The sequence below is a fragment of the Rhipicephalus sanguineus genome, chromosome 5 (assembly GCF_013339695.2).
Source record: "Rhipicephalus sanguineus isolate Rsan-2018 chromosome 5, BIME_Rsan_1.4, whole genome shotgun sequence".
Taxonomy (NCBI): domain Eukaryota; kingdom Metazoa; phylum Arthropoda; class Arachnida; order Ixodida; family Ixodidae; genus Rhipicephalus; species Rhipicephalus sanguineus.
The window spans coordinates 84,045,971-84,058,032 of NC_051180.1; the positions used below are offsets into that span (position 1 = coordinate 84,045,971).

General features: G+C 44.7%; 1 protein-coding gene across 1 annotated transcript in view; it reads left to right on the top strand.

The window, feature by feature from the left end:
* Nucleotides 1-7,725, top strand: part of LOC119394774 (uncharacterized) — a 100,969-nt gene extending 93,244 nt beyond the window's left edge. The window contains exons 25-29 of the mRNA XM_049415984.1: nucleotides 86-246; nucleotides 2,175-2,266; nucleotides 3,018-3,161; nucleotides 3,704-3,866; nucleotides 6,748-7,725. Of these exons, the coding sequence (XP_049271941.1) occupies nucleotides 86-246; nucleotides 2,175-2,266; nucleotides 3,018-3,161; nucleotides 3,704-3,866; nucleotides 6,748-6,924 (737 nt within the window). The 3' untranslated portion in view covers nucleotides 6,925-7,725. The remainder of the gene's footprint in view (nucleotides 1-85; nucleotides 247-2,174; nucleotides 2,267-3,017; nucleotides 3,162-3,703; nucleotides 3,867-6,747) is intronic.
* The last annotated feature ends 4,337 nt before the right edge of the window (nucleotides 7,726-12,062 follow it).

A 12,062-nucleotide genomic window follows, 5' to 3' on the forward strand; every position in this document is an offset into this window, starting at 1 on the left:
TTCGAGTACGAAGATTACACACTCGGTTATTACATCTGGTTGAAATAGTTATAGTTTAATGTGAGTTCGACGCATTTTCTCCAAGACCTGACCGAAGATGAGGCGCTGGCGCAGTGCGTCCTATTTTTCCTGGCTGGCCAGGACACGGCCTCGACCACAGCGTCATTCGCTTCTTACCTGCTGGCAGTCAACACGCACGCACAGGAAAAACTACAAGCCGAAGTTGACGATTGTTTCCGGAAACACGTGAGCCATGCCTGTCAACACTTGCATTCTGCGATTCTCACATTCAACATTTTTAGAGCAACTTCGTATAAAAGCAACTGTACACAGGGTGGCTTTTGTCGTCTAGTACCACATGCGTGTGCTGCCATGTGCTATGCAATGGAACAGCTCATATAAGGGAATGCAGCCCTGTACCATACAGCTTTTTCCATCATTGATTGGTTATGTAGGAATGCCTTTAGGGAGTTGTTCGACTTGTTCTTGCGGAAGTGAGCACAATGTAGAAACAGCTGTTTGTTTTTAAACAAACAGTATCCGATCTGTACAAACCGCGCTTTCGTCTCATTACTTGTAACTGGCTAGTGGGGCTAGTGGGCAGATATAAATATAGAAAATATTGCACGAGCGTTCGATGTGCTTTCTTAAGGAAATATTATCGCGTACTAACAGGACCGTCACGTGCTCTCAATATATTATGTCACGGTCTTTACGCTTTCCCTTCGTAAATCGCGCTGTAACGAGCGTCAGTGTTATGGAAGGAGTTTTTCTTCATGACAAGATATGGGCGCTTCCTATAATCGGTTCATTACGCAAATAAGGGATGCTAATTAACTCCATAGGAGACCTGTTCCAGTACGAGATGCTCCAATTACTTTCCGATTCAGCCTTTCCACGCTGTGGGCGTTTATTATGACGAACCGGTTAACCTCAAACCCACGCGTTCCCAATGGGGTACTCTGGGTGACTCGCGTCCATGTCAGTCGTGACGGGGTCACGGTGCGACTACAGGTATGGAGACGGGTCGGGTCATAGAGTTAGTACCTACACTAGAGGAAAAGCTCCCCATAGGGGCCCGTGCAATCTCCGACCGTAAGGGCGCCGCCATTGTTGCCATTACACTACTATGTGGGTGTTATCAGCCCCTGAGACGCATGCTAGACATCGTGGTGGTATTCAGCTTTCATTGTAATCAATTAAAGGTAGCTCGCGTGAAATACTTGTAAGTACGTGTCAACAGGAAGCGCAGACGACAACGCAATGCAACTCACAACTCAGTCACAAGACGCGATCTCGAACTCGAGTGAATATGGTGGCGCCGACTAGCAAAAGTACCTGCCAACGCATCTTCCTGCGCTACAAGTCTCGTGCACAGTACGTTGCCCAAATAGCCTCGAATTTGTCTAAAGATCTGCTAAGTAAACATGTTCGCGAGTTTCTGAACCGTCGAAATGCCCGTGTTTGATTTGTATTGCCAATATTATTAACATTGAAGAGCGCTAATTTTAGCCGAACTGTAAATGATTGCAAAGGCTACAATGACAATGGCAGCGTAATGGCGGTGTTCCTATGCATGGAGGAAAAAAAAACCCAGGAGGGAGCGTCACGTGACATTTTTGAAGCCCAGCCAAAAGAAATGAAACAGGGGCATGCTGGGAAATGAGCACCCTCACGTGATAGGCAAGCGGTGAGAGGGGGGGAGCGGCGTCCGAGGAGGTTGGCTTGTGGACGCTAGACGCGCGCGCTCGTCAATTTTTGTTTTTTGTTCATGAGCCCACCAAAAAAGGAAACGAAACAGGAGCATCATGGGAAGTGAGCCTCGAGCCAGCGGCTTCGGAGGAGGTTGGCGCGGCTTCAAAGCTTCAGAGGAGGAATGGCGCGGCTTCAGAGGCGGTTGGCTTGTGAACGCTAGGCGCGCTCCCTCCTATATTTTTTTCTTTCCTCCATGTTCCTATGGTTGGCGCTCTTTCGGACCAGCTTTTCCTCTAAAGTCTGTACTGACTCTGCGGGTAGGGTAGAGAGAGAAAGAGTGCGACGGTGACGCTTCTCTCGGCGTAGTGTGGCGGCGCTGCTTCAGCATGACGTAGAGCACTGCGAGAAACCTAAGGTGGTTTCTTTGCCTTTTCATTCTTAGTCTTTGACATTGACCATCTTTCTCTTCCACTCCACAGGGCAGCTCGCCATCGTACGATGTCGTTTCTAAACTTCCATACTTGGATTGTGTCGTGAACGAAACATTGCGAGTGATGACGCCTGGTGCAAGGTAAATATTTCGCCTGAGCTAGTGATTTCTCTTTCATACCATAAGTTTGATATAAGATGCACTGTAGGTTCGCTTTTCCGGCGAGTTCGGCGAAAACTGCGTGAAACGAAAAAAACATTCAGATGAAATAAAATGTTCTTATACCTTACGCAATTTGCTGCGAAATGGAACACCGAATTCACTTCTGTTTGGTATCCTGGTAGTAGAATTGAGTAAGCCTTGCTCATATATGAGCGATGAACGAATTATGGTTTTAACGCCGTGTATGGTCAAAGCGCTAATTAATCTCGTATTATATACGACTAAAACACACGCACACACACGCAGATAGATAGATAGATAGATAGATAGATAGATAGATAGATAGATAGATAGATAGATAGATAGATAGATAGATAGATAGATAGATAGATAGATAGATAGATAGATAGATAGATAGATAGATAGATAGATAGATAGATAGATAGATAGATAGATAGATAGATAGATAGATAGATAGATAGATAGATAGATAGATAGATAGATAGATAGATAGATAGATAGATAGATAGATAGATAGATAGATAGATAGATAGATAGATAGATAGATAGATAGATAGATAGATAGATAGATAGATAGATAGATAGATAGATGTTCCTGTCTACTGCGTTACACCAAAAGATTCCTTTGTGATCTTTATGACGGATTTTACCACGTATACAACACTTAACATTTTCATGCTATCAACGTTACTTTCAACCTTACCGACAGGGTCGACAGAGTATTTCATGAGGATTACATGCTCGGCGAAACCGGAATCAAGATTTCCAAGGATTGCGTTGTATTAATACCGATCTACTCACTTCATCACGACCCAGAGTTCTTCCCGGAGCCGAACGTATTCAATCCTGACAGGCAAGTATACATAGCTTCGTCACTCACCTGCTTCTTGTAATGCATGCGCTACAGTACAACAGCCATAACCAATTGAATTTGCGATGAAGTGCGTGTGTATTGAATGATATTTTTGGCTCTTGTGAAAAAAAACCTCTGTTTTCTAAAAAGACGTGTCGTTCTCATGTTCTTCTGGACAGTGCCATTGATTACTACCACATTACAAATACCATTTTCCTCCATTATGTTCCAACTAGCCGTTACGCAAGCTCTTCTGAGAGTGACACATTGCCCCTGGTGTGGATATGTAAAGGAAACCCGGTTTCTTGCTCACCATGTACTGTTCCTTGGGATAAGAAAATAATAGTCTATTTGTAAGATGTCGGAGTGTGGTCGGAATTTGTCTCTTGAGAGAAAACCACTGAAGAAAGCCATACCAGGAAAAAAAAAGGAGAATACGACGCTCTTGATGTTCACTGTTGGGAAGGCTGAAATCCGAAACTCATATACTTGCTGTTCTCTTTTTTTTTTTTTTTTTTTTTGCTGCCACCATTAACGAACAGATTCAACGAGGAGAATATTAACTCCATCCGTCCGTACACCTTCTTGCCGTTTGGTGCTGGACCTCGTAACTGCATTGGATCGAGGTTCGCGTTGCAGCTTGTGAAGACCTGTCTTCTGCACGCCGTTCACAACGTACAGTTTGTGAAGTGCCCCAAAACAAAGGTGAGACGCCTCTGGAATTTACAATGTGTCCCATTAAATCAAAATTTGGGAGAGGGGCATACGCATTTCGACGGAAGTATGAAGTCACAACATTACTTGGTTGACACGCTGTAACTTCGAGATAATAGTATCGTAATTTGCAAGTTGGCGAAGTGAAAGTAACTGGTCGCTAATTGCAGGGCTCGAACTAAGAGCTGCTTGTGGGCTTTAAACGTGACACCGCGTTGCACTTCCTTTTCTGCTGAATCGCTAGACGGCTTTAGGAAGATATGAAGGGCGATGACAATTTTATTCGTCAACGCTTTCGTCTAACGGATGAATCTAGGGAAAAAAATAAGGACCTAGAACAAACGCAAGACGCTGCTTAAGCGTCATGTTCACTAGATACTTGCCCCAAGGATGTAGGACGTTCAAAAAGCAGCCGTGAAGCATGCATAAACTTTTCAGTAAATATTGCAATTTACAGGTCGGACATAAAAGCGTAGTTATAGACGGAGAACATCAAGGAATTAAGTATGCTCATGGGCAGCCGGTAATGGACATAAATATAGGTGCTTGGTTCAGAACACCAATTTAAATGACATTTTTACGGATCCTGCATACAAAGGCATAGCTCTATACCCCCGTGCAGCATGTTGATTTCAACGTAAAAAAGGAGCACGAATTGAAGCACTGTCTTGCGACACCTTTTGTCTTATACCCAATAATCCCAGCTGCGTTGATTTATGTACATACAACAGAGGCCTAAAAGTAATTGTCATTTTCAGCTTAGGCTAGATATCATATGCTAATGCTTTCAGATCGAGCGTGATCTTGTGCGGTGTATTAGCGAATCGACCGTAACGTTAACAGAAAAATTACATTGAACTCCTCAATAACGAAAGCCCTCAAGAACGAAATTCTCGCGGCAACGAAGAAATCTGGTGTCCTCGACGAACGTTCATAGAGTTCAATGCATTTGCCCCCTCTCGACGGCGGAGAGATTTTAAAAAGCACTCCCGCAATAACGAGAGATTCAGGCAGTGATCAGTAACGTTTTTTTCAACCCATGAGCTAGTTCGGAACCCAGAAGTTTGGAAATTGCAGCACTGCTCATTCGACAAGTCGGGCACATACGTTTCTGCCAACAAGCATCGGGGCGACCATTGCTGTTTACACTCGGTCGGATGATGATGATAGCAACAAGACTCCTTTTTTTTTTCGCCGAGAATGGTTTTTTGTTAACGCCTCTGTTTGCAACTACGTCGGCACATGACGTTTCAAGTGACGACACCCACGAAAGTGACGTCGTGCCGACAGATATTCTGCAGACTGTCCAACTGCTTGCTGCCGCAAGTCTCTCCGTGTGCACGCCGCGATCTCCTGCACTTTGCTTACGTGCAGTGTTGTTTGGCCTTTCGGAAATGTGTCACTTCCTACTAAAAAAACGTAAGTTTTCGACGCTTCAGGAGAAGCCTAGGATCATCGCTGAAGTTGCGAAAGGCAGAAACAATGCGGATATTGCAGAGGAGCCTAACTGCACATCTGTTATAGAGCCTCTGGACCAAGGCGTCATTAAGAGTGTGACTTTAAATAAATTTTGGTTGTGCGTTTTTTTTATTGTCGCGACAACGAAGTTCTCACGAGAACGAACAAAAATCGCTTGCCCAGCGATTTCGTTATTGAGGGGTTCGACTGTAGAACATTCCTAGATATTCCTGTCCATCACGGATGACAGATCTGTTTCAATGTGCCGTTTATTCTCCGCTTTTCTGTTCGTTTACCCTAGCTATGTACGTTGTGAACTAGCGGCAATAGAATTGTGTGTTTAACACTCGCTCCCCAGCGTCTTTCTCGTTGTTGTTTTTTTTCAGAATGTGGTGCTTCCTTCGGAAGGCCGACCTTTTGTTCGCATTTCTTTCAGGTTTTTTTCATTACATATCCTGTGAGCGTGAACGCTAAAACAAGAGCGTGTAGCAGAGTGATCACTGTGGCAGCTAATGTACTTTTTCTGCACCCAAAGGACCCGTAGCGGGATAAAAGGACATTGGATTTATCGATAATGTGTTTTAGTAAACAACTCTGAAACATTTATAAAAAAAATCCCTGTCTCTGGAACAAAGGTTTCGACAACTGGTCTTGTCTTCTTGAATGCAGCAACTGTGGTGCCAGAGCACGCTTACATAAGCTAAGAGTTGGCTCTGTGTTGGTGCGCAAACGCTTATACCCTTAAGGACGTGTGGACGGTCCGTTGTGTGCATCTTGTGGCTCCTCTGAAACACTTGAGCATCGTATATTAGAGTGCCCCGCATTCGTTACGCAGCGGGCATTGTTGATTGAGGAATATATATTCTTGAAATTTAAGTGCGCGACCATAGACGATTATCTCCTTCCGAGAGGGTGTGCTGTTCAACGTGACCAGGCCCATTGAGCTCTGCTGGCTTTTGTGAACCAAACGTATCTGGCTACCCCTTTTAGAGACGTCTTTTTTTTCGTGTGTTTACTTGTTTCTGTCCAAGTCTTCGCCACTGTTTTGTTTATTTTCCTATCTTCTCCTATCTTCCGTTCCTCTGTCTCTTCATTTTTCCCGAAAGAGAAGGCAGGCGTTTCAGTTGCCAGTCTGCTCTCCCCCTATTTCCTCTGTGTTCTTGTGTATTTTTGTATGCATAATAAATAAATAAATAAATAAATAAATAAATAAATAAATATGGCAGCTCAAGACAGTTGCTGGCTTGAAGAAGATAAGACGACTTGTCGAAACTCTGGCTCCATCGACGGCCCCTGTTCAAGGATTTTTCATCCCTTTCATCTTCTCCTAAACTGGTGTGTGACAATTTTATGTGTGACATTTATGTCTGAAACATTTATGTGTGACATAATTAGCGCTACTACGGCTCTGCAGGTCCCCCTCGAGTACCGACCAGGATTTGGCATATTACAACCAAAGGACTTGGTTGTAGGGCGTCAGAGAGAGGAGCAGCTAGTCTGCGTCGCTTACCGCACTGTAACGACGGGTCAAGAAGCGAAGAGAATTGTCATTAAGTGCCACATTCTTGTCACCTCAGAGGAACCAGCGTAAAGAAGCTTCTGTGCATGCCCTGCAGTGACCCTCTAGTAATATATGCACATGCCACTCTATCATCATCAGCCTGACTACGCCCGCTGCAGGGCAAAGGCCTCTCCAATGTTTCGCCAACTAACCCGGTCCAGTACTTGCTGCGGCCACGTTATGACCGCAAACGTTCGCTCTCATCTGCCAATCTTACTTCCTCTCTCCTAATAGCACGCTTGCCTTCTCTTGGAATCCAGTCCGTTACTCTTAATGACCACTATACACCTGCTGCTTATACATGAAACTGCGCTTAAATGCATAGTACAAAAGTCAGTGTACTTATGCGTCATTGCGCATTTGCGGTGAAAAAGAGCCCATTACTCTGATTTCATCTGATGCGGATTACTGGCCTGTCCTAAGGCTTCGACAATATATATGAAAAAATAAAAAAATAAACCGAAAACAAGCGCCAAGTTTTTCCACGTGAACGAAACACTACTCAACTCGCGCCGACCTCGTTTTTTTTAATGACTGAATGGTGACTGAATGGGGACTTACTAAGTTTTGTATTTGTAAGAGAAAATGAAGAGCAAAAGACATAAAACGGTGCCCGGTCCTGTGCTCCTAAAACTTGTGTTCGCGCTGTTTATGATCCTGCTTTTTGACCAAATGCATCAACAAGCTCGAATAACCACGTTGTTAACAGATTAACTACACTGGACTTCACCGAACACGAACATTTGCTCATGAACGCAGTTGAATCACACGCGTTAACGCAGGGCAAACTGACGAATAAAAGGACGAGTTTGAAATTGGGTGTAACGCTGGAGCACCAGACACCCACATGTGCTTAGTTGGTCTTACCTGGTCCTTGTAAGCCGTGCTTGTTCATTGTTTGTTTGTTTGTCTGTTTGTTTTCTGTGTGTGTCCAGGACGCTCAAATCCAACTGTGGTTAACCAACCGCAAAACATGCCGATTTTTGCAGCTGGTGGGAGGCCATGGGTCCGCGGTGTAATCGCTCAGTGGGTAGATAGACTGAAAGTTCTGGCGTTACCTTACCACCATCAGGCGATTTCTGATCGCATACGTGAAGTCGTTTACCAGATCGCGTGCACAGTGCTATTTGAAGTGGCCGCATTTGTGGGTCAATCGTAGAAGTAGTACAATATTTGAATGGTCATTACCGGTGAAAAATGCACCAAACCAGAAAGCTATAGGAAAAGCAGACGTGGTGAGGTTTACATTATTAAATAAATTGTTCTGTTGACCAAGTATATTGATGCACTAGCGTAGCCAGGGGGGGGGGGGGGGGAGGGGGTTCAAACCCTCTGAAATTTTCCCATTTTGCATGTGTATATATATGCGCACACATACAAACGCACGCACAAACATACAAAAAGTATGATTGAACCACGCCCCCCCCCCCCCCGAAAAATTTTTCTGCCTAGGCTACTTATTTGTCGCACAGGGAATATTAAGGTGTGGTTTATAGTTTTACTGACTAAATTTGAGTGCGCAATGTCACCAACCAGCAATGTAAAACTCCAGAAATTATTTGTAGTCTGGTTCTTTTGTGTCCCTCTCTGCTCGCATTACCTTCTATCATCATGAATCCCCACCAAATAACTCAGCTTTGTATAGTTCTAAGGTCGTCTCTAGATTCAATGGCTTGGTATTTCACCGTCGCCCGCAGTACATAGTGCTCTGCTTGTATACATTTTGTTTACTGGAAAAGAATGCCCGATTCGGAGAAGGGCTGCCCGATTTTTACGTAGGATACGCCAACGCTCGATATAGATGCGTCTGTGTAAAACTCGGGGCAAGAATACACCGTTCGCAGTTCCAAGTGCATGCGGATGTGTGTCTGCAGCGTGCTTTGTGGCTTGTACAAACGACCTGTTGCAATCAATCAGCCTTAAACCACAAAAAAGCTATTGCGTCTTGTTCTCAAGAAAGAGAGGCCTTCATCCCGCTCCGGACATTGAACTGCGCGGTCAGCGGCTACCTGTGAAAACAGAACAGAAATTTTTAGGTATCATTTTAGACATGAAATTGACATTTGTACCCCACATCAAAATCGTAAAGGCAAGTGCATGAAAACTATGAATATTCTGAAGGTTTTGTCGCGCGCATCATGGGGCAGCGATAGCAAAGGCCTCGTGAATCTGTACAAGAGTCTCATACGCACACGCCTAGACTACGGGGCCATAGTTTACCAGTCTGCCACACCGAGCGCATTGAAGATACTAGATCCCGTCCACCATCTAGGCATTCGCCTTTCTACGTGTGCCTTTTGTACAAGCCTAGTATAAAGCTTTTACGTGGAATTCAACGATTGGTCACTTCATTTGCAGAGATGCTCCATTTCCTTCGTACATTTTCTAAAGGTCGATGCAAACAGTGTACAACCCAGATACAGTGCTACGAATGATTTAGCTAGTTCCCGTCTCTTTCATAACCATCCTGCATTGAGAGCGCCTTACTCACGTGTTCGAGGTCTTGCAGAGAAAATCGGAGTTCTACTCTTTGAACTCTACCTGATGCCACCCACTGTACAGCTGCCGCCGTGGCAGTGGCAGCTGATAGACTGTGATGTGTCCTTCGTGGAAATTACGAAACACGCGCCTATTGCACATATGCGTACGTACTTCTTCGAACTGCAGCACAAATAGACTTTTCCTGAATTTTTCACCGATGCTTCGAGTCTCACACTGGTGTGTCCTATGCAGCAATCGGTCCATCCTTTTAGGATGCCGGCGTTCTGCACCCTAATACAAGAGTCTGCACAGCGAGAGTCACCATTAATAATCGCACTTATGCTGCGAGCTTAGCATTTTCATAGCAGCGGCGTAGGCGATATTTGTGGTCGCTAAACACATTAAGGAATTTAAGCTACAATGTGCACTTATATACGCGGATTCCCTAAGCGTCGTAAAAGCTTTGAAAACTCTGCAAAAAACAAACACCCTGACCTGGTCTCTCTTTACTCATCCTTGGGCACAATCTACACACTCAAACAGCATGTGTGCTGGGTACCAGGGCACCGCGAGATCCAAGGAAACGTGTCGGCGGACCAGATAGCAGCATCAGTCCACGAAAGCGGTGCCGATAATCCGTAGCTGTCCCTGCACTAGACTTAAAACCCTTGCTAAAATGAAAGCTCGTGATAGAAGCTAAAGCATACGGATGCGTTCTACCGACGATGCAAAAAAACATTTGGGAAACAGTACCTACACTTACCATGGGCGCTTCGTTAAAATATTTCGTGTTGACGGACTAGAATCGATCTGCTGGACAAAACTTAAGATCAATATCAGGAAGGGCACATTTAAAGAAAATTCCGGCTTTGAGAAAATTGAATTCCTAACCAGCATTTTCATGATCGCGCGATGGTCCTCTCGTTGGGCCGTTCTACAGGCTGACGAACTCTGGAAAGAACATGAAAGACGCCATGCCGATTCAGCCCGAAAACAGCATTCCGGGGACGAAAGAAAGAAAGAAAGAAAGAAAGAAAGAAAGAAAGAAAGAAAGAAAGAAAGAAAGAAAGAAAGAAAGAAAGAAAGAAAGAAAGAAAGAAAGAAAGAAAGAAAGAAGAAAGAAAGAAAGAAAGAAAGAAAGAAAGAAAGAAAGAAAGAAAGAAAGAAAGAAAGAAAGAAAGAAAGAAAGAAAGAAAGAAAGAAAGAAAGAAAGAAAGAAAGAAAGAAGAAAGAAAGAAAGAAAGAAGAAAGAAAGAAAGAAAGAAAGAAAGAAAGAAAGAAAGAAGAAAGAAAGAAAGAAGAAAGAAAGAAGAAAGAAAGAAAGAAAGAAAGAAAGAAAGAAAGAAAGAAAGAAAGAAAGAAAGAAAAGAAAGAAAGAAAGAAAGAAGAAAGAAAGAAAGAAAGAAAGAAAGAAAGAAAGAAAAAAAGAAAGAAAGAAGAAAGAAAGAAAGAAAGAAAGAAAGAAAGAAAGTAAAAAAAGAAAGAAAAAAAAATTACAGCATATCCACGGGTGAATGATGAAGAGCTTGGGCGAAGCTCCTGAAGCAATCATGGTCTTGGGATTCTGTCACTTGTCCCGTTAATCGGGTCGGCAATCGCCGGGCGGATTCTAAGGGCTGGCGTCACGGCCCTCCGAAAACGCACCACGAAAGCGCGGACAATTTAGAGTTCGTCCTTTGGTGCGCCAGCGAACGCCGGTTGTGGTCCAAAGACCGAGTCAGAGCCGAGAGTCGATAACACAAACGAAAACGAAATATATTCTCAGTTAAGGCAACACAAATAATACAAACACGTGCACACTCGGCTGGTACCAGTTACAGCTTCACAATATAACTCATATGGTGTTTACACAACGGGAGCTAAACAAACAGATCACATGCTACAAATGCAATCGCATGCATTACAACTATTCAATGACAGTTAAAGTCCTGAATAAACAATGGCGTATCCAGTCCGCAATACTTGGACGGTAATCGAATGCTTCTCTTCTAGGAAACACTCACGCCAGCTCCAGCGTTGATCGTCGTAGCTCAACCGTCGTCGTGACTTGTCAAGGCTCACACGGTTTTGTCATCCAATTCTTCCAGATTGACGATCGACTGACCGCACACCATCATAAACACGTCTTCTTTGGCTAACGGAGCCACACTTAGCGTAACTTTACCATATCCGGGCCGACTGGCTCACTCCTGTCTCGACTTCACTGACTTTTCGACTCCGTTTGCACGCTTTTATCCCTTCTCCCCCGGTTTCTAGAAGCGCCGGGAGCGTTCTCCGGCGTGCAGTACAGCTGAGGCTAGAGAAAGGGCGAGAGCTTTCTCGTATGTTCGAACCGCGGCGGCATGATCGGCGATGCGTCACCCTTTCCTTCTAGATGTTTCCAGGCATCGCTGGGCGTTTGATCGCGTTGTCTGCTTCTGGCTCGAGTGGGTGAGGAGGATGCGGCGCGCCGGCGTCTTTTGATGCTTGTTTTTTCGCCGTTCGCGCTTCTTGGGCGATCGGCTCGCGCCGCCTGTCTCGCAGCCGTTTGAAAGCGGCCTCGCGCGCGCTTTATTACGCGCTAATTTGTGACAGATTCGCTTCTCGTTGAGCCCGTTTCGCAGCGGCGTCCTTGGCGCGCACCGTCACGGGATCCGCCTGGCTGCCGCCAAGCGAGCACCCGCCGCTGCGCATCGTCCATGCTCCAC